The 20562-nt window shown below is 53.1% G+C and overlaps 1 protein-coding gene and 1 long non-coding RNA gene across 8 annotated transcripts; both read left to right on the forward strand.

The window, feature by feature from the left end:
• The first annotated feature begins 911 nt into the window (after positions 1-911).
• Positions 912-3127, forward strand: LOC135302264 (zinc finger protein 3-like). Of its 3 annotated transcripts, none has more exons than XM_064422666.1 (3): positions 912-1660; positions 1765-1848; positions 2028-3127. In XM_064422666.1, the coding sequence occupies exons 2-3, from the start codon at positions 1797-1799 to the stop codon at positions 2696-2698; spliced, it is 723 nt and encodes a 240-aa protein (XP_064278736.1). In that variant the 5' UTR covers positions 912-1660; positions 1765-1796; the 3' UTR covers positions 2699-3127. The 3 variants fall into 3 exon arrangements, with proteins under 3 accessions (XP_064278736.1, XP_064278737.1, XP_064278735.1); XM_064422667.1 differs by having other exon boundaries at positions 912-1625; XM_064422665.1 differs by having other exon boundaries at positions 912-1848.
• A 1421-nt stretch (positions 3128-4548) lies between these two features.
• On the forward strand, positions 4549-15903 carry LOC135302265 (uncharacterized). 5 transcript variants are annotated; one of them, XR_010363972.1, is made up of 6 exons: positions 9718-9803; positions 12777-12909; positions 13188-14050; positions 14167-14225; positions 14890-14953; positions 15639-15903. It is a non-coding gene; the product is annotated as an uncharacterized LOC135302265 (long non-coding RNA). The 5 variants fall into 5 exon arrangements; XR_010363971.1 differs by lacking the exon at positions 9718-9803 and adding an exon at positions 4549-4736 and having other exon boundaries at positions 13188-14225; XR_010363969.1 differs by lacking the exon at positions 9718-9803 and adding an exon at positions 9549-9611 and having other exon boundaries at positions 13188-14225.
• The last annotated feature ends 4659 nt before the right edge of the window (positions 15904-20562 follow it).

Consider the following 20562-nt stretch of genomic DNA (forward strand, 5'->3'; position numbering starts at 1 on the left):
CCCAGAGGAGAGCCCCGGGGGCCAAGGAATGGAGAGCGGGGACTGTGCAGGAGCCGGAGCAGCGAGAGAGGCCGGGCTGAAGGTGCGGGGCGGGCACGGGCTGGGAGGGGGCCCAGCCCGGGGGTCCCGCAGAGCCTCCCTGCTCCAGAGCCGCAGCTGCGGCAGCGGGGCAGCTGCCGGGATCGCTGTGCCAGGGACGGGCCGCAGCTGGGGCTTCCGAGGCGCTGGAGCAGCTTTTTGTCCCGATGCACCGGGGGCATTGCCGCGGGGTTGGGGTCCCTGGGAAGGCGCAGCAGGACAGGGTGGCAGTGGCTGGTTTGTGGATTTGGTGCTGGGATGTTTTGTTGGCGGCCCCGGGCGGGCTGTGGGAGCCGGGAGCGGCCGGGCGGGCCCGGAGCCGCCCCTCGGGCCGGGAGCCCCGGGCAGAGCTCTGTGCTCGGGGGCCGGGCCGGGCAAAGGCTGAGGGAGAGCGGGGGAAGCGCTGGCACAGAGGCCCCGGGCTCGCCGTGCCCCCCTGGCCACGCAGCCGGGCTCGGGGCCGCCTCGCTCAGAGCCAGCCCCGGCTGCGGGGGTCCCGGGGCTCCCTGGGCAGGGGGCAGCGGGGGCTGCCCGAGCTCCGTGCCCGGCGCTGGGCGCGGCTGCCGAGGCAGCGGAGGATGCAGGGTCCCCCCGTGCTGGGGCTGGCTCTGCCCGGCCCAGGGGCTGCACTGTCAGCCCAGAGCCACCTGGGGATCGCCCGGGACCGGCAGGGCTGGCAGGGAAACCGGCACTGGGGGAGCAGAAACGGGCAATGCGAGAGCTGGGGGTGCTCCAGAAGCCTGGACATGTTGGCAGCATGGACAGGGGGAGCCATGGATACCCCAGGACTCTGAAACAGGGACCCCGGCCAGTGCTGACCCCTGGGATGCCTGTGATGCCAAAGTGGTGAGCCCAGAGAAGGGGAACCTGTGGGATTGCCAGGAGCCCCAGCAGCCCAGAGAGGGGAACACCAATACAAACCTGACCCGCAGCAACCCAGACAGGGGGGCCTCCAGGAGCCCAAAGTGGAGAGACCAGAGAGGGGAAACTAAGGGTTGGGGTTTCTTGCTGAATCTTGGTCATTTGTGTATTTTGGGGGAATAAATCTTGGTGTCTTGGAGGCTTACATGGGCACCAAATTCCTGGTGACTTCTAGAGTGTGCAGGCACAGGGGCCCAACACTGGAACTGCAATAGCTCAGGGCAAAGGTGACCAGAGTCAGAGAGAGACACCCCTCTGAGGACAATGGTCTCACCATCAGCATTTTCAGGCTCATGTGAATGCAGCAGCTTCATGGGTATCACCCAGTCCAGCTGCCATTTTTCCTTATATGTACTCCGCCTAGAATGTTCTCCCCTCTCTTGGTCCCGGTTTACTGCAATGCTCCGCCCCTGTTACCTCATTGGTTCCCCAGTTGGCTGCCCCTCCTCTGCACCACCTGTGCTCAGTTCCCATTGGCCCTTGGCCCTCAGACCCGCCCCTTTCCCCCCTTATCAAACCCTGTGTCCTCAGCCCCATTTTGTCTCTGTCCCTGGCCCCTCTACATTGCAATAAACTGCGTTTGGAGCTGTGCACACAGACCCGTCTCTGGCCTTGTCCATCAGCAGGTTAAGCAAGCGTGCTCTGGGCTCTGGGAGTGCAGGTTGCTCATAGGGGCTCATTGTGGATGTGCCGCAACACCAGAGATGGACTTGGGCAGGAGGAACCCCTTAACCCAATGTGCTTATACATTGTATTTTTCCTCAGACCAGAATTACCCATTGCCAAACCTTGGCCGGATGGAGGAGGAGGCTGTGAAGAAGAGGAAGATGCCCCAGGACACCCAGGCAGGTGAGGAGGAAGTCAGTGCCCCTTTCCCCCTCTCTCCTGCTCCAGCCCAGCATGGCCCCTGGCTGCAGGACAACCCCTCAGCCAATGCCGTCCTGCTTGGGATGCACTGGGGAGATCTCTTTCCCCTTCCCTGTGGCACGGAGGCAAATCCTATCTTCACCTTGTCCTTCCTCCCCCAGACAAGGAGCTGAGGATGGAGACCAGGGAGGACAAATCTCCAAGGCAGAACCTCATGGAAGAGGCTGTTTTGAGCAACACCACGGGGCAGGAATCCAAGGGGGAGGAAAAGCCCCTGAGATCCCACAGGAGGAGGGCCTGCAAATCCAGCCCAGGATGCTTTGAGGGGGAAATGCCTACCCTGTGCCAGGAATGTGGGCAGAGCTTCAGCCAGAGCTCAGAGCTGGTGGCTCATGAGCAGCTTCGTGATGGGGAGAAGCCCTACAAGTGCTTGGAGTGTGGGAAGAGCTTCAGGCAGAGCTCCCACCTGATCAGACACCAGATGAACCACACTGGGGAATGGGCCTACAAGTGTGGGGAGTGTGGGAAGGGCTTCAGCTGCAGCTCAAAACTTGTCAACCACCAACGCATCCACACTGGGGAGAGGCCCTATGAGTGTCCTGTGTGCCAGAAGAGGTTCCAAACCAGCTCCAATCTCCTCCTGCATGAGAGAATTCACATACAGGAGAGGCCCTTCCGTTGCCCCGACTGCGGGAAGGGCTTCAAGTACAACTCCCACCTCATCAGACACCAGCGCATCCACACTGGGGAGAGGCCCTACGAGTGCCCCATTTGTGGGAAGAGCTTCACCCACAGTTCTAACTTAACCAGACACCAAAGGAAGCACCAGTAAGGGAAGCCCTGCAAATGCCCCAGCTGCAGGGAGAGCTTTGTTCCTGGCTTCAACTTCATAATCAATTGAAGTACCCATGTTGGGAAGAGACCTGTGATCCATGTTCACTGTGATCCATGCTGGGAAGACATCTGTCCCTTTTCCTGCCCCTGCACCACATGATGTGGGATCGAAGAACATGAGGGTCTGGCTAGGGCCGTGTCATTATATTCACTCTCTTCTCAGGTCATTGCCAGGGTCACGGAAGGGTCTCTTTCTCTCTCCCTGAGGAGAAGGGTGTCCTTCCCAGGCAGGAGGAAATACATGGCCAGGATGGCCCAGTGAGTTGTGTTTTGGTTTTCCCTGTGGAAAGTTTTTCTTTTCCCTTCTGTTACCAGTATTGATTCTATTCCTGTTTGTTGTTTGTCTCGTAGCTGTTCCCAGTAAACTGTTCTTACCCCAGCCCAGGATCCTTTTGTGCTTTCTATGGGAGGTGGGAGGGCAACGAGCGGCAGCGCGGTTTTAGCCAGAGCAGGAAATTGGGGAATCCCATTCCTAAACCCCAGCCCGTGGAAACCAAGCATCCCAGCTGGTCCCAGACCTGCTGGCCATGGCAACAGCCTTGGGAGCGGGTCCCTGGCTGGGGCTGTGGGAATCTCTTCCCTCTGGTGCCCAGGGACAGGACTGGAGGGAACGGCTGCAGCTGAGTCGGGGCAGGCTCAGGTTGGATCTCAGGAAAAGGTTTTTGCCCAGAGGCTGCTGGGGCAGTGCCCAGGCTCCCCAGGGAAGGCTCCCAGCTCCAGGCTCTCTGAGCTCCAGCAGCGTTTGGCCAGCGCTGCCAGGCCCAGGCTGGCATTGTTGGGGTGTCCTGTGCAGGGCCAGCAGTTGGACTCCAGGATCCCAATGGGTCCCTCCCAGCTCAGCCAATTCTGTGGATCTGGGATCCCATGACCCTGGGGATGGGGCTGCCAATGGTTGCCATGGCAACGGGCTCTGGCTGCAGGGCTGAGCTGGTGTCCATGGCAACCACCCCAGGCATGGGGTCTGCATGGAGCTGCCAAGGGACTGAGCATGGCAAGAGGGGGCTGGGGATGGTTGCCATGGAAACTGACCATAGCAACAGGGGACTGGGGATGGTTGCCATGGAAACTGACCTTAGCAACAGGGGCTGGGGATGGTTGCCATGGAAACTGACCTTAGCAACAGGGGGCTGGTGATGGTTGCCGTGGATACTGACCACAGAAATAGGTCCTGGTGATGGTTGCCTGCTAAGGATCAGATTTGTCACAGACACTCAGAGGGGTTCCATGGGGGCTTTCCAAGAGTCTCCATGCTGTTCAAGAGCTGGAATGTCACAGGCAGAGACAGGGGCTCCATGGACACCTCCCAGGGGTTTCTGGGGATGGTAAAGAGCCCTGTGCTCAGAGACAGTCACAGCCATTCCATAGTGACATCCCAGGAGTCCCCAGGCTGCCAATGAACCAGGATGCCCCAGACACTCACAGGGGTTCCTGTCATGGGCACAGTGGGAGCTTCAGACAAAGCTTATTGGAGAAGCTCCCGTTAGGACACGACATGCAGAGAGGACCCCCAATAGCCCTCACAGATCCCCAAATATCACCATTGAGTCAGAGATGACACAGATTCAGACCAGAAAGCTAAAGGCTAAAAGCCACTTCTTTTTTCAATTATCTTCTTTTATACCTTGGTTTGCTACAGGTGGATCTCATTGATCATTTATTCAACACATTTAACATGATTGGCTAATTAAGACAACATCCTTCAGCAAACAACTTTATGAAAAAAAACCATCTTATTACAAATACCACCTGTGGATAATTTACAATTCTTTTTCTTCAGCTCTCGAAAAGTTCCCAGAACAATTCATGGGAAAGCTTATTATTTTTCTCTGTCTCTGACCAGATTGTCATATCGACACCCAAGTACCCCCAAGGACCTCCAGGATTTCTAAGCTCCTTTTGTGAGAGGAGCCTTGGAGCAGCTGCTTCCAGTCCAGTCCTCAGACTTTTCAAGTGTTCATGTGTAAAGAATTATCAAGGTAGAGTTAAACCTTTACAGAATTTGTCCCATAGGATTAAGGATGGCAAACCAGTGATATTTATATAAATATCTATTATAGCAATCATGAGACAAAATTATCTTAATAAGAAATAATTACACCAAGATATAAGAGTGGTAACATATTATATTGTATAGAGCACTTGGATGTGATTTCAAAGCAACTTTATTAAAACAAAACCAGTTATTTAAGCAGAGATTGATGTCACTCCGCCAGACCAATGACCGTGGGCAAATCCCTTTGGTTCAGCCTGGAGCAGTGACCTCGAGGGTTGTCCCCGCTCCAGGGAGGAATCTCCACAACCCCCAAGAAGGGAAATGTGAGGAGATACTGCCATTACAATTTGGAATGGGGCTTTTCTAGTCTGAAGTGCTGCCATGTCAGTCAGATGTGCCCAGGCTGGGCCAGCTCAGCAGCTCTGCAGAAGCTCTCAGTGCAGTCCCTTGGTTGTTCCTTTCTCTAGGGATTTTTCCAGCTCTGCCACAGCTACAGCTCCCTCTGAGGATGTGGAACATTGGGATGGAGGAATCAGGCTGCTTTCAGCATTATTCACCCCAAAAGCAGCATGACCCCCCCCTCCTTAATTTCCCACTGGGGCTTTGCAAACAGGGCCTTGCTGGAGTTGTTGGAGCCCATTGCAGGCAGAGCCTCCTGCTCCAGCAGGAACTGCCTTTCCTGTGCCATCAGCAGGGCAGGTCCCGCTGCAGGAAAAGCCCCAGGCCAGCCCCAGCACAGGGAAGGGCTCGGGCACAAGGGCAGAGTGCCGTGCTGGGAGCTGGGCCAGGCAGAGCCTGAGGCACCAAAGGCACCTTGGCAGCAGCAGCTGCTTGCAGGGCATGGCCAGAAGCCTCCCTTGGCAGCCCGGCCTGGTGGCCAGCACTGCAGAGCTGCTGCATCAGGGCTCATATCTGCCTGGGCTCTGAAAAGCCACTTCTGCTCCAGGAGCCTGCCTGGGAAGCCATTGGCCCCAGCACCTTGGGGACAAGATATGAATGACAAAACTCTTCATGCCAGCAGAGACAAGGCAGGCGCAGAGGAAAGGGGAGAGCCAGGCCCAGGGGACAGGGCTGCCATGGTGATGGCTGTGAGGTCACTGCCCCTGCAGCAGCCTGGCTGCCCTCAGCAGACATTCTGGCCAGAAGCTTTGTGAGGGCACCCAGCACATCAGAGAACCCACACAACAGGAATTCTGTGCTTGGGGATGAGAGGGTTTCATTGGGTCAGGTTGCACAAAGCTCCTGCTCTTGGAGAATTCCTGGGATGAGGAATCCACTTCTCTGGAAAAATAATTGCAGTTTTGTGCCACTCTCATAATTGGAAAATATTTCCTCCTTCTAACAAATGAAATCCACCCTCATTCAGTTCAGAGATACTGGCCCTTGTTCTGTCACTGCAAGATTTGGGAAAAAATAATTTCAACCACTATTCTTCCATTTTCACAGACTTTGGAGAGGACCCAGAAATCTCCCAAGATGGGGTTTGGAGGCCTCATCACATAAGCAGGAGGTAGAAGGTGGTGGCTCTGGGCTCAGTGGTGTGGAGACTGAGGACAGAACAGGAAAAGCCTGGGAGGGATTGAAGGGTGGTGTCAGAGAGGCTGGAGCTTTTCTTCATAGAGGATATAATCATGAGAAGGCAATAATGGCACCAAGGGCAGCTGGGGAGGCCCAGACTGGACAGCGGGAGAAAGGAGTTTCCCTGCCAGGGCAGGGCTGTGGTGCAACACGTCCCCCAGAAGGAGCCTGGAGCAGCCCAAGAATTTGTGTGGGCAGGCAGAGGCAGGCAGGAGGCAGAGCTGTCAGCAAAGGAAGGGGCCAGCCAGGTGGGGCAGCCAGGGGATGACGACAGCCTGCAGGGACAGAGGCGCAGGATTGCTCAGGATCAGAGACACATTTGTCTTGCTTGTCCCCAGCTGTCTTCAGTGCCTCCAGTGTTCTTCTCTGGCTTCAACCTGGGGACACTTTCTCAGACCTGTCCTTCAATGGGACCATTAACCCTTCAAGAAATCTTCTGTGTTTCAATCTCACTTTGAGTTGTTAAGAGGTTTTTGAGCACACACTGAGGTACTGAGTCTGATGCAAAGAGCAGCAAAGCCCCAGAGGGTGATTAAAGTCCTGCTGCTGTGTCTGTGTTGCTGAGCTGGGCCGGGCTCCTGGCCCAGAGGCAGCTCCTGGCAAGGGCAGCACTGCAGAGAGACAGCTCTGGCCAGGAGCAGCTCCTGGGCACAGCCCAGCAGGGCTGGGGCACTGCCAGGGCAGCTCAGGGACACCAGCAGGGCACAGGCAGAGCTGACAGGGGCTCAGCACTGGCAGGGGCTGGGGGATGTCCCAGAGGGGGCTGTGTCACAGCAGCACCTCTGTGGCTGTGTCCTAGAGGCACAGAGCAGCTGTGATGTCAGCAAGGGGCTGTGTGACAGCACAGAGTGGGCTGTGTGAGGTCACAGATTGGGCTGTGACATCACAGTTTGTTGTTTGAGGTCAGCAAGCAGCTACACCATCATAGAGGGGAATGTCTTACATCACAGAGCAGGCTGTGACATCATGGCATGGCTGTATGACATAGAGCAGGCTGTGATGTGAAAGTGTGTGCTGTTATATTACGTTGGCAGTATGACATCACAGAGAGGGATTTGTGACATCACTGAGGAAGTTATGACATCCCTGTGTGACTGAGTAACATCACAGGACCAGCTGTGACATCACAGAAAAGTCTGTGATATCACATGGTGAGTTTGTGACATCACTGAATCTTCTGTGACATCACAGTGCAGCTCTATGATATCACAGAATGGTATTCCAGCACTGGCCCATGATATTATTAAGGGGCTTTGTGACATCACAGAGCAGGCTGTGACATCACAGAGCAGTTGTGTGTGTCATCACAGAGTTGCCTGTGACATCGCACATTAGGCTCTGTTATATCATAGGCTGGACATCATAGAATGGACTCTGCCATCACAGGGTATGTGTGTGACATCACAGACCTCCCTGTGAAATCATAGAATGGCTGTGTGACATCCCAGGGTAGGTTGTGTGGTATCACAGCATTATCTGTGACATCACAATATGGGCTGTGACATCACAAGGGGCTGTGTCATCACAGGATGGCTGTGTGACATCACAGGATGCTGTGTGACATCACAGGAGCTGTGTGACCTCACAGGGGCTGTGTGAGGTCACTGGGGAGGTCACTCTGCCCCAGCCCCCCTCACAGTTCCCCCAGAGCAGTCCAACACTGCTCGTGCACAGCGGGGTCCCCTGTCCCCCCTGTCCCCCCGCCCCCGGCGCCGCAGCCTCCCCCAGAGGATGTTCCACGAGATCGACCCCAGAGCCTGACACGGGGACGGGGGCTGGGCCCTGGGGGGTGGGACAGGGGGACAGGGGCCCCCCGGCAGTGTCCCCGTGTCCCCCAGGGCCAGAGCCTGGGCCAGGGCTCCTTCACCCTGCTACAAATGAGGGCTTTAGAGCACTGAAAAAATCCCTGCAAGGGATCAGCAAAAACCAGATTTAATATTAAGCAATGGCACCACAAAGTTCTTTGGCAAGAGTCACTCTGCTCCTAACTGGACACTTCAGGCACAGCAATGAAACAAAGCAACAACAAAACCAAACAAAATCCAGGCAATCAAAGCAGAAATGAATTGAGAACTGTCCTTGTGTGTGTGTGTGTGTGTGTGTGTGTGACACAAGGACAGTGAGGGCAAGGATAAAAGGCATATGGCCTTAAAGCTTAACAGAGCTTAAACTTAACAGGACTGAACTTATACCTTAACCTTAACTGATACCTTAAACATTAGAGTTTAATAAAAGAACAGCACTTAACAGTATTTAACCTAATTTATAACCTATGATTTAGCATTTAACCAAGGAATAACACTTCACAATATTTAATTTAGCTAATAACTTAAATTACACTTAACAACTTAGTAAAAGAACAACTCTTAGCCGCGTTTAACTTAGCTTAGACCTCGTGACGTAACCTTACTTACTGAAAACTGGATATCTGACTGGGTCAGCTATCCAAGGCACTCCAACCCCTCCGAGAGCAGCATTTCTGCCACATTTCCCCAGCACAGGCACTCCTGTGTGCACACAGACACAAAGAGTCAGTGCAAGGCACCTGTGAGAAATTCCCCTGAGGGCAGGAAATGCTCCCTGTGGATGCTTTGGCATCTCCCCAGTGGGTGAAGGGTTGAGCCTGGAGGAGTGGGGGGATCGGCCCAGGCTCCCTCGTTGTTCAGGATCCCCGAGTGCAGCAAACGGGAGAGTTCCCGGCTGGGAGAGGCCCCACTCAGAGGGAGTCGCTGGCCCAGGAGAGCTCCAAGGGGCTCCTTTTGCAGCGCTGTTTGTAGGGCCCCAAGAGAGGGACTTCAGTCACAGCAATGGTTCCTCCTGGCCACACTTGGCATCAACAGCTTTCTTTGGCAGTGTGAGAACAGGCATGTTGTGGCACTGAGGGAACAAAACCGGTTCCCAGGGCTGTTCCTACAGCAACCAGGAGCTGGTTGGGCAGCAGCAGAGCCTGGAGCAGACAGTGTTTGTGCTGAGCTGCAGAGGAGCTGAGCCCAGGGGCTGTTGGCCAAGGCCGAGGCCCAAGGAGCATTTCTGAGCTGGCCGGGCGGCCTGAGAAGGGGAGGGGGGAATGCAGGAGCACAGGGCTCATGGAATGCATGGACCATTGTGACACCGTGAGGCCTTGTGAGACCAAGGGACCATTGTGACACTGTGGGGCCCTGTGAGACCAAGGGACCATTGTTACACTGTTGGGCTTCATGGAATCATGGAGAGCACTGTGATATTTCGCTCGCCTCATGGAACAGGGGGACCATACTAAAGCTGTATGGTTCCATGGAAGGTAGGGACCATTGTGACACTCTGAGGCCCCATCTACAGAGGGTCCATTGTGACACCAAGGGGCCTCATAGAACTGTGGAGACCATTATGATGCATTGGGGGGTCATGGAACCAAAAGACCATTGTGACACAGTTGATGAGTTCTCCTTAGAAGTTCTGGTTGTAGATGCGAGGAGAAATTAGGTTAGAAATGGTAGGTAACAGCCTGTCCCTCATGATTCTGTCTTGCCACAGATGACAAAAGCAACAGCCGTCTCTCCCCTGGCTCCCTCTGCTCCTGGACAAGAAGCCAAAAAGGAGCAAAGTGAGCAGGACAACCACATGCATCCAGCTGTGCTCACAGCACAGCCCGATCATTCCAAGAGACTAAGTGCCAGTTGTGGGTGCTGCTGTCTTTAGTGCAAGGCAGAGGTGCAAGTTTCTGAGCAGCCAGCACTTTGTGTTGCTGGCCAAGGATGCCGAGTGCTGGAGTCCTGCAGGATGTAGCCATTTCCTGCGGGCAGTGACGGCTCAAAATTGGCCTTTAACCTGTCATGCTGAGGCACCGAAGAGCTGGGGGCTCTGGATGACCCTTTGGCTGCCTGACTCAGTGACGCTCTATCTCTGGGCTTCTGCAGTGCTTTGGCCAAGGGCACACATGGCAGTGCTGGAGATCCCAGGGCTATGTTGGTTTTTCCATCGTGGAAAGGTGTGGTTGGCTTGTGGAAGTGTTCTGCAGTATTCCTGAGGGAGTTCTTCACTCGTACAGACTCTTTTGGCCCAGCTGTCTTTTGGCTTTTGATAAGCTGCAAGGAGATGACTGCACTGTCCCTGAAGCTGTGGGGGGCCATTTCTGTCCCATGTGGCCAAGGAAAGGAACCGCGCAGTTGCGAAGCCTTCTTGTCAGGCAAAAGGCAGAAGCGGCGAGTTTCTGTGGATCTGTTTCGCGGTGAAGTCTGCAGCTTTGGAAAGTGCCTTGGAGCCTGGAGTGGGGGTGAAGCTGCAAGTCCTTGAGTGCGGTCTTGTGTTGCTCTGCACAGGAGGGACGTGTTGAAATGGAGGATGCAGTATTTGAAGTCAGATGGGCAACTTTGTGGCTGGCCAGCTGTGTGGGCCAAAAGGAGCCAGGGGTGCTGCCCGTCCAGAGCAGCTGAACGTGAGGCAGCCTGTGGCCAGGTGGCCAAGAAGGCCAAGGGCAGGGTGGGCTGTGTGAGCAGCAGAGGGGCAGCAGGAGCAGGGCAGTGAGCGTCGGCCTGTGCTGGGCAGCGCTGCGGCCGCAGCTGCAGTGACTGCTGTGTGCAGTTGTGGGCCCTGTGAAGCAGAACGTCACTGAGGGGCTGGAGCGGGTGCAGAGAAGGACACAGGAGCTGGGCAAGGGTGTGGAGCACAAGCCCAGTGACGAGGTGCTGAGGAAGCTTTAGCCTGGACAACGGGAGGCTCGTGAGGGGACCTTCAGCTTCTACTCTCTCCACTGAACTATTTTAGCCACTTTTTGTAGTTACTTTTTCCCCCCTTTTTTTTAACTGCTGTTTTGTCTTTGCTTGGAGAATGAGGTTTCTTCATTTTCTTTTTTTCCCATCCATGCTGCTTTTCCTCATTATTTTCTGCCCTTTTACAGGACTGGTACTGGTTCTGCTAGAATTTTAATTTCTAAGGTGTCACTGCTGTAGGATGAAAGAGTTTTGCATGACAAGACATCATTCAGTGCTAGCACCTTGGTACAGATGAAACTGTGTATTTCTTGGCCAGCCAGTATGGCATTTGAGATCACTTTCAGGTTATCAACGCCTGTGGCTTTTTGCAGCCCAGGGAATCAATTTGTTTTGTGTTCGGGAATTGAGCAGGATATCATTGGCCTTTTATTCCAACTGGTCCTCAGAGATCAGAGGGGCTGGGAGGGGCTGGGCAGCATTTCTGATTACAGCCACTTCAGCAGTGTCAGTGTGGTTGAGTCCAAGAGAAGAACTTGCTCAAGCACAGATGCAGAAAGAGTGCAGTTCTCAGTGCAATGCTCTGGGTCAATCGTTTTCCATAAGTACCTACAAGCTCCAGATTCCCCAAGAGTGTGGTTTATTGCAGTAACAGGACAGCAATCTCAGGATTGCTGCTGAGTGGGGGCACTGCCTACCAAGTTTTGATGTGAGAGAGGACAGTAAAGACAGATTATAGTAGTGAGATCTACCTGTCTGTCTGTCTGTCTATCTATCTATCTATCTATCTATCTATGTAACTTTTACATAATTCAATTTTGCCATCTCTGGCCCAAGGATGTTGGAGGTGCAAACCTCACCTAAAGCATCCTTTTCAGGAGAGGATTAGAGACATGTTCCGTGTACCAGTTCTGAGCAGGCAGAGATGTTTCCCCCTCCAGATATGGGTTTTTTCCCCTCAAAGCTGTTTTCCTCCTCTGGCCTCTTCTGCCCTGAAGTCCCCACTTAATTCTTTAAATTTCTGCTTGTCCTAGAGAGGTGGAACAATTCCATGGTTCAGTGGTGTTTGGTGACTCTGGTCATACATGTATTACAGGACACACGGTTTCCTTCACTGGCATCCCCAAGGGTGTGTAAGTGCATTCGTTAATGGGGCCTTATGAGAGTCTCTGTTACTGCTGGTCAGAATTCTCAGTTGACAAAAGAGGGAGAAAAAACACCTTGGTCCTCTTCCATATACTGAGGCGGCTGTAGAAGCTCTGTGACATACATCAAAGTATCTTTGCACGCATCCCTATCTCCTGAATGACGAGGATTTCTAACAAGAGTGTAGACGTCAGGAAGGCAGGAATGCTGGTGCAGGCCTGAGGAGAACGTGAACTGCAGAAGTGTCTCTCCCAAGGGCTGAGCTCAGCCAGGAAGCCACCTGCAGAGCCAGGATGGAGCTGTGGGACAGGGCTGGGTGTCAGTCACTACTGAAAGACAAAGAGGACATGGCAGGAGCAGAGGGAGGCCCTCACCAGAGCCTTGAGGAATGCCACACCTTCCCTGACAGGCTGTTGGAGCTTCAGTGCCAGATGGCCCCTGATTGTAGTGCCAGGGTCACTTTGGAATCTGTGCCTCCCCACGGGCAGAGAATGACCCAGGAGAGCAGCAGCACAGAGCTTTGGGAATGTGTGAGCCCATCAGCCTTTGAGTCTTGGCTCACAAATATCACACAGGAAGTCGAAACCCATCGTCTCTTGCTTTCTGTGCAGGTCTTTCTAGAGAAAGAGCAGGAGCAGACTGCTTATCAAAGATGCCATGCCAGGCTCAGGGAGAGCTGTTCCCAGCCCGAGAGCAGGAAGAGCAGCTCAGGCAGCAGGTGGAAGAGCCACAGGAAATGACCAGGTAAGCCTGACTCGCGAGGTGACAGAGGGAAGGGCAGGAAGAGGGGCATAAAACAGAGCTCTAGGGCCTGAGGAGGCCAGGAGTCCCACAGGCACTGAAAGCACAGAGCCTTGGAATCTGCAGAGATCAGCACTGGGACAGGAGGTTTGCAGTGGAAGCAGAGGTGGGTAGGGAAGCAGAAAGTTCGTGGCTGAATAGATGTGATTTTGAGGCTGCAAGAGGAAAAAGCTGAGCCTGATGGCAGCTCCCAGTCACTTGCTGTGCATTTGTGTGTACAGGACATCAAGGCAGAGCCACAAGCAGAGCTGCCCGAAGCTCAGAGTGCCATCATGGCAGTGAAGAGAAAGAACAAGGAAGACATGAGAAGAATTCAAGAGGAGATGAATCTCCATCAGCACAGGGGCGACCAACAAAACCAGGTGAGAGAAAGAATGGCAGCCACTCCGCTCATGAAACTTCCTCTCCATTGCTGTTTACAGACCATCAAGGAAGATGTGCAGGCAGAGCTGCAGGAATCTGAGGCTAGGAAAAAGGCAAGGAAGAAGAGGCTGGAAGAAGAAATGAAAATCATCAGAGAGAAAGTTAATCGCCTCCCTCAGGCTCTACAAAAGCAAGTGAGTGATGGAGGGACAGCCACTGCAGTCACCAAACTGCTGTTTTCTGCCCTTCTTGCTTTTCCTCTGCAGAGCAGCAGGGAGTGGGGCCGTGCCTCTGAGTGCCATCCTGCTCTAGTATATATCACAGTCACTCTGAAGGACATTTCCTGCTGTGCTGGATCTCAAGTGCTGCCCTGGAAAGTGGGACTTGTTCTTTGGCTTTTGGCCAGCAATCATCCAAATTGATTCCTGCTGGCCTGTTCCTGCTCTCTCTGTTTCTTTACAGGGGAACATGGTGACCCAGAGGAGGACTGAAACAAGCTGTCTGTATCCCTTGTAAATCTGTTCTTTCCCTTTGCTCACAGTCAATGACTCTTGGCTGATAGGGACAAGCTGTAGTCTCTGATTGCTTTGTTCTCTGACTTGAGGTGCAAGTGTCAACATCTCACCTGGCAGACCGCAAAGACTTCCAGAAAACAACTGGCAATGAAGGGCCCCAAGGTTGGCGTGAGGCACAGGAACTGTCCCCACCAGAAGTGCTACAGGTTCAGCACACCTCCATGGGCTCTGGCACTAAACCTGCTGCTGCAGCAGCGTTACCTGGGGGAATCTATTCTGTTGAACCTGGGAATTCGAGCTGGGGCAGTTTGTTCATTTCCAGGTCTGACAGCAGCACGGCTGCTCCGAAACTGGAGATTGAGAAGTATCTGGAGATACTGGGTAAGTCTGGCGTATTTCTTGTCTGAGGGACCGTGTACTCTGTGCAGGTGTCAGCAGAGCTGTACCAAATGCTCCTCCTGAGTCTGGTGTCCCACTGGGGACATTCAGGACTCCCCAGAGGAAGTGCTGTGCTCTGAGGCAGCGAGGGAGCACTCTGGGTGTTCCTGCTGCCTCTGAGGGCAGCTTGGACTGGCTTGGCTTTGCCTGAGCTTCCCTCTCTGCTAAAGGCTGAAGCACGGATTTTTCTTGAACCAGATGAAGGCTGCGAGCTAGCAAATCATCTGGACAAGTCTTGTGTGCTAGTGGCCAAACTGAACACAATTTTTAGCTTCCTAAATTCTCCTTAGATTCCTGACTCCCAAATAGTCATCAGAGCAAACAAACCTCACAGAAGTTGACTGGTTATGGAGTTTTGTCTTTTTGGCTGGGGATTTATTTTTGTCATTTTTGTTGGGGGGGAAGGGTTGTTGTTTTGTTTTGCTTATTTTTGTGGGGTTTGTTTGTTTGTTTTCTTTTGGTTTGTTTTTGCTGTTGTGGTTGTTACTATTGTTACCCAGCTGACCACAAAGGGCTCAGAGCCCCAGACAGTGGGGCTGCCTTTTGTATCTCCTGGAAGCTGGGATCTCTGCTTAAAAGTGAGCATCTTGCATTTTGTTTCCCTCAGGGAGAATGGTGACCATGGAAAACCCTGTGATTAAATACACAGAAAGGGGACGTATTGGCAGCGGGTGAGTCCAAACGCAGTTACTTCTGCACAACCATGGGCCAGGAGTTTTTCTGGTGGAAATGTCTATCCAGTGTGAAGTCAGGCCAGCTGGAAACATCTTCACACCCTGGGGATAGATTGTCCCATCTCTCAGTGCTGCTCAGAATTTGTGAGTGTGCTCAGAGTGCTTTGTCAGAGACATCTTCATGCTGCCGAGGTCTTGCCTGCATCAAGGAGCAGGACCTGGAAGACCTCCTTGTCTCTCAAATGTGGGACAGCTCTGTGTTAATTTCTTTAGCATTTCTGTATGTCTCAAAATCATGCTGACACACTAATGAAAAAAGAAGAATCTTGCTTGCCTGAAAGGGCAACCCCCTTATCAAAGCTGTCAGATAACAGTTCTCAGGAACATTTCTTTCCCATGGTTTGCTGAAGGAAATAATCTGTGGTTAGGATAGGAACCACACAGTTTAGAAACTGACACCCAAGATGAAAGAACAAACTCCCTTTAGGAGCTGAGGCAGTAAACCCCAATGCTTCAGGAACAGGTGCCGTGCCCAGGCACTTGAGAGGAAAATGCATCATCTGCCTTCTGGCAGAGCCCTCCTGCATCCTGCAGGTTTTGGGCATTTACAGGAGACATCTCCTGTGTGGGCTGGCTTTCACTCCAAGAGCTTCTTATTTCACTGCTTCTGTTTTGTGTCTAGGTCTTTTGGAGATGTGGTTAGAGCACTCAAGAATGCCACAGGAGGAGAGAGAAATGTCAACAGCCCTGTGTTTTTTGTCTATAATTTCATTATTTTCATGAAAACATGCATTCCCATCTCCACATTTTTTGTGTTTCTAATTATTCATATACCAAAATACTTCTTTTTTAATTCTTTATCTATTGCAGTTGGTAATTTTTATGTCCTCGTTCTTTAAAAAAATCCACAAGCCATTTTAGCCTCTGGCTCTCAAAGGTCGTTTCCTACCTGTCTGTTTTAAATCAGGGCTACAATTCTTTAATGGAATTGAGACAGATCCAGGAAATGCACACCAGGCACACCAGTGATTCCTCTTGTGGAATATCATGGCCCTGTCATAAGCCTCTTTTCTTTTCTTACCCACGCCCCCCCCTCCCCCCCCCCCCCCCCCCATCAGCTCAACATTTAGTTGCAAACTTAAACAAGATGAGCAAAATAACAACGCTGCTGTGGGCCTTTGGGATCACCCTTGCTGATCTTTCTGCTTTTTCTGTTGAGCACGGCTCTGATCCAGGCAAAGAGATTGCACTTAGTGACACAGAACCATTTGGCTGGAACTCTGCTGATTTCTAGTAACAGCTGGAGGCCTGGATCTCCACAGGATGCTTTGGCTGTCCCAGGCTTTGTTGGCTTTTAGCTGCAAATACCATTGCCCTTGCTTTCTTATCCAGACATACCATGGCTTGGCAAAAACTGCCCAGTGGGCCATATTCCAAAGGCAGTTTGGGCTGGAGTTTGTGAAGGAAGGAGACCCTTATCCAATTGCAAACCACATTAAAAAATTTGTAAAAGAGAACTTCCCATCCTTAACAAATAACTGACAATTCAGAAGTGGATACAGAACTTATTTACAGAATGAAAAGGAAGGGAATTTTCCAATGGAGTTTTGGTTTCTGTAGTTTTTATTCTGACTCCCACTCACAAATAGTACTGGAGAAAATCATGTCCCTGGAAGTGTCAGTGTCTTCTGCCTGCCATGAATTGTTTGGCTGCAACCATCAGAGGCATCAGGCTGGAGACAGGCTCGGCTGATGTTAGGAACAGGAGCTGCCCCAAGGAGAAAAAAATGAATGAACTTGTACCTCCCAAACCCATCTCCCCACAGGCTCAAGCAGGATTCCTTTGGTTCTCAGAAATACACAGATATAGGGCTGAGAAGACCATCTGGATCTATGTGTTCATGCCCAAGACCTTGCTGATGCTGTTTGGGTTTTGCCATTTTTCTTTTCTATGTTTTCTGTATTCTTTGCACATATATTTGTAGCTCTGTAAGCTACTCTATTAGTGACTAGTTTTCCCAACACTTTTCCATGGCCTTTCCCTAAGCATAAAGACAAACTTCCAGAGCTCCAAGTACCGGGGGTAGAAGGCCCCAGTGCTATCTTGGTTCTTCCTGGGACAGACCCCTCCAGGCAGCTGGTGGAGTCACCATCCCTGGAAGTGTTTCAGAAAAGACTGGATGTGGCACTAGGTGCCGTGGTTTAGTTGAGGTGTTAGGGCATGGGTTGGACTCCATGATCTTGAAGGTGTCTTCCAACCCAGTGATTCTGTGATTCTGTGACTGAGGGAGCTTTCCCTGCAGACTAGGAAAGGGCTCCGGGGGCCCTTGGCCAAGGACGGGGATCAGGGCTCAGGGAAAAGCAGCAAAAGGCTCAAGGCGAAGGTGAGAGGGCAGAGCTGCCACACCGTGGCCCAGCAAGAGCCTCATCTGCTCCTCCTCAGGCCGCACCATCCGCGCTGCCGTTTGCGGCGCCGGCGGCTCCTCTCGCTGCGGGGCTCCAGCGCGTCCCGGGGGCCGGGCCCGTCCTCTTCGGGAAGCGCCGGAGCCTCGGAGGCGAGCGGCTGCTGCTGCGGCCGGGCGGGGAGAGCTGCGGCCGCGGCCCCGGGCACGGCGAGCTGCCGCTATGGCCGGCTCCTGCCACGGCTCCTGCCCGGCGGGCACAGACACGGCCGAGGGCTGCCCGGGAGCTCCGTGCCGGTCCGCAGCGGGCCTGGCCGGGCTGCTGCTCTCCGCGGCCTCTGCCCGCCCCTGCCGGCCCCGCCGCGCTCCCGCTGCCTCTGCCGCAGCCGGGCCCACACGGGAGGCGGCACATTCCGGCCGGCTCGCAAAAGCCCTGCCCGCAAACCCCCCGCATGGCCTCGGCTCAGGCACAGGCTGCCGGCGTCCTCGCAGCTGCGAGCTGGACCTGGCCGCTGCCGGCCTCGGGCAGAGCTCCCGCCTGTGTCTCCATGGCCGCGGCTGCTCGGCACAGCGGGCTGAGCACAGCCAGCGCCAGGAGCAGCTCTTCACGGCCCGGGCTCAGGGCACTCCGAGCTGCAGGCAGCACAGAAGAGGGCTCTTTGTTTCACCTCTTCTTTCAGCGCTGCTAAGAATGTAGCCTGCAGCAAGCTGAGAACACCAGAGCACGGAGCCCTTTGCAGGCAGGGCTGTGTCTGCTGGAGGGGCAGAGGGAGCCCAGCAGGGATCAGACACAAACCAGCAGGGCACTGAGGAGCCCCTGTGGTGGCAGTGAGCAGCTCCGGGCTCTGGGCACTGCTGCTGGCATTTTCTATTGAGCCATCTCCAAGGTCTTCTCTTGTGCTCTGTATTTCTAAGTGTCTTCCCTCTTGGTTTTGCTTGTCTCCTGCACCTTCATTTCCCCAAATTTTCCTACCCTGTCAGCAGCGACCCCCATCCACAACTGCCTATGAAATATGAACCAAGCAGCTGGTTGTTCTACACATCAGCAATGTGTAGAATCCAATGGCTCAGGAATTCTTATGTCAGGGCCCTGTCTGTGCCTTATGCTTGTCAGCACCTCCTTCTCTGTGCAAAAACTAGTGATGAGTGGAGGTTTTTTGCCTAAGAGGTCCTGAGAAGCAAATGCTGTGCTGGGATTCTCATGAGTGGATCCATTAAGTTCATTGCTGGGAAACACAAAAGAATGCCAAGGCAGCAGATCAGCTGGGAGCTGGTCACTCCCTGCAAAGGGCTCAGGTATGATGTGGGAATACCACGTTCCAGGGTGGGCAAGAAGGATCAATGTGCTCAAGGTGCAGCTGCTGAGGTTTGGGTTCACCTGGAGCACAGTCACGGGTGGTGAGCACTGGAAGATCCAGCTGCAGTCCCCATCCATGTCCCTTTCAGTGATGGCTTGAGCCTGGATCCAGAGCGCCCTGGGGGGCTCCTGGGGCTGGCTTTGCACTCAGGGTGGGGATGGCCAGGAGCCACTGAGGCCGGCAGTGGGGACCAAGGCTGGGGCTCGTGGCCTGGCAGGTGTGGCTCTGGGGGCTGGGACATGCCAGGGCATGGCTCACTGCCACTGTCCTCCGGAGCCCTGGCTAGCTCTGTGATGCTCCAGGGGCAATGGCGAGAGCAGGGAAGTGGCTAGACTGGGGTTTTGCCTGAGGCAGAACCTCTAAGCCAGCCCAGCAGTAGAGACCCTGGAGGAGCCACGAGCACCGAGTGAAGGAGGCAGAGGAGGCTCTTCTGCAGTGCAAAGTCCAGCAAATTTATTAGGAGAGGCAAGGACAGGTTACACAGGACAGAACTGTCAAACGGGACCACAAGCTGAGCTCTCGCTCGGCTCTTGCTGTGTGGGAAGGTGCTGTGAGCTGTGGTGGCTGCACTCAGCCTTGGCTGGGAGGATGATCTGTTTTTAAAAACTCTTAAAACAGGGCGCAGGCACCATATAGTAACCAATAAATGAGTCTCAGGGTGTGGTTTTGAGGACTGCAACAAATCAGAACAAGGGGAGGACAGAGGGTTGGGATAGGGATTGGATCTTAGGGTGAGGGACAGGGAACTTTCTGGAACAAAGGGTAGGGTTTGGGCTGATGGACAGGGCAAAGGGGCCGGGTTGTTTTGCCAGACAGAGAAAAATCTGGGAAGGAGGGAGGGGATTCCTGGAGGGACAGTTGGGTAGGAGGGCATAAGGCAGGGGAGAAACTAACTGTGATAACTCGGGGAACACCTGAACATACGACAAGCTAATAGAACATTGGACTCAATAAACTAACACGCCGCAACCCAGGAATTGAGGCTCTCAGCAGCTGCGAGGTGGCAGTGTTAGAACACGCAGCAGCTGGGGGAAGTCATCTCTCTCTCGCTTGGCTCTTGCTGTGCGGGAAGGTGCTGCGAGCTGTGGTGGCTGCACTCAGCCTTGGCTGGGAGGATGATCTGTACCAGGGAGAGCAGAAAGCTGCCATGGTGAGCAGAACATGCTCAGAGCACTGCAGTGCAGAGAATGATACTGCCCCTGAAGTGCAAAAAGCGTGAAAGTATAGAATTCTGTGCAGCACTGTGGTACAAATTTTCTCTTCTAGGACATGTCCCTTTTTGTATTCTGTAGACAAATTATCAGGATTTATAGAATACATTGGGGCTTTTTCATAAGGGTTTTGGGAGAACTCTCAAGTTTATTTTTATTTGTATTTTACATCCAGCATTTATACGGATTTTTCTTATTGTTCTTTTGTAAGTATTTAGGGAACAAATATGCAAGCATTTTTAATCCCTTGGGATATTGTGATTTGTATCCTCAGAAAGAGAACCTTGTTGAACAAGTGTGAAGACACCAAGACAGGGAAAATAGCATAAAAGTGTTTTAAAACAGGGCATATATTGAGGACTGCAGAACTGAGTAATTCCTCCAAGGGGGGAATTAGCAAGGTATATTACCAAGAGTTATTGCCAAGATACTTCCTGAAATCAAGGGAAATGTGATCTGCAGCCATACAAAGTACAGCCAAAGCAAATGAAAACCCTTTGGAAAAGAGGGAATGTTGCCAGTGATATCAATCTGCTGGGATAACTGAGGGATGCCCACCATCCTTGCACTGCATTCCTCAGTATCTGCAGTGTGCTTTCTTCCAATTTCTGTCAAGTGAAAAAGCAGCTGCCATT

This window comes from Passer domesticus, chromosome 6, assembly GCF_036417665.1.
Source record: "Passer domesticus isolate bPasDom1 chromosome 6, bPasDom1.hap1, whole genome shotgun sequence".
Classification (NCBI taxonomy): Eukaryota; Metazoa; Chordata; class Aves; order Passeriformes; family Passeridae; genus Passer; species Passer domesticus.

Coding starts and splice junctions, on each gene's coding strand:
- LOC135302264 (XM_064422665.1), top strand. CDS start 1,299: ATGCAGCAGCTTCATGGGTATCACCCAGTCCAGCTGCCATTTTTCCTT. Junction 1,849..2,027: donor GCCCCAGGACACCCAGGCAG/GTGAGGAGGAAG, acceptor TTCCTCCCCCAG/ACAAGGAGCTGAGGATGGAG.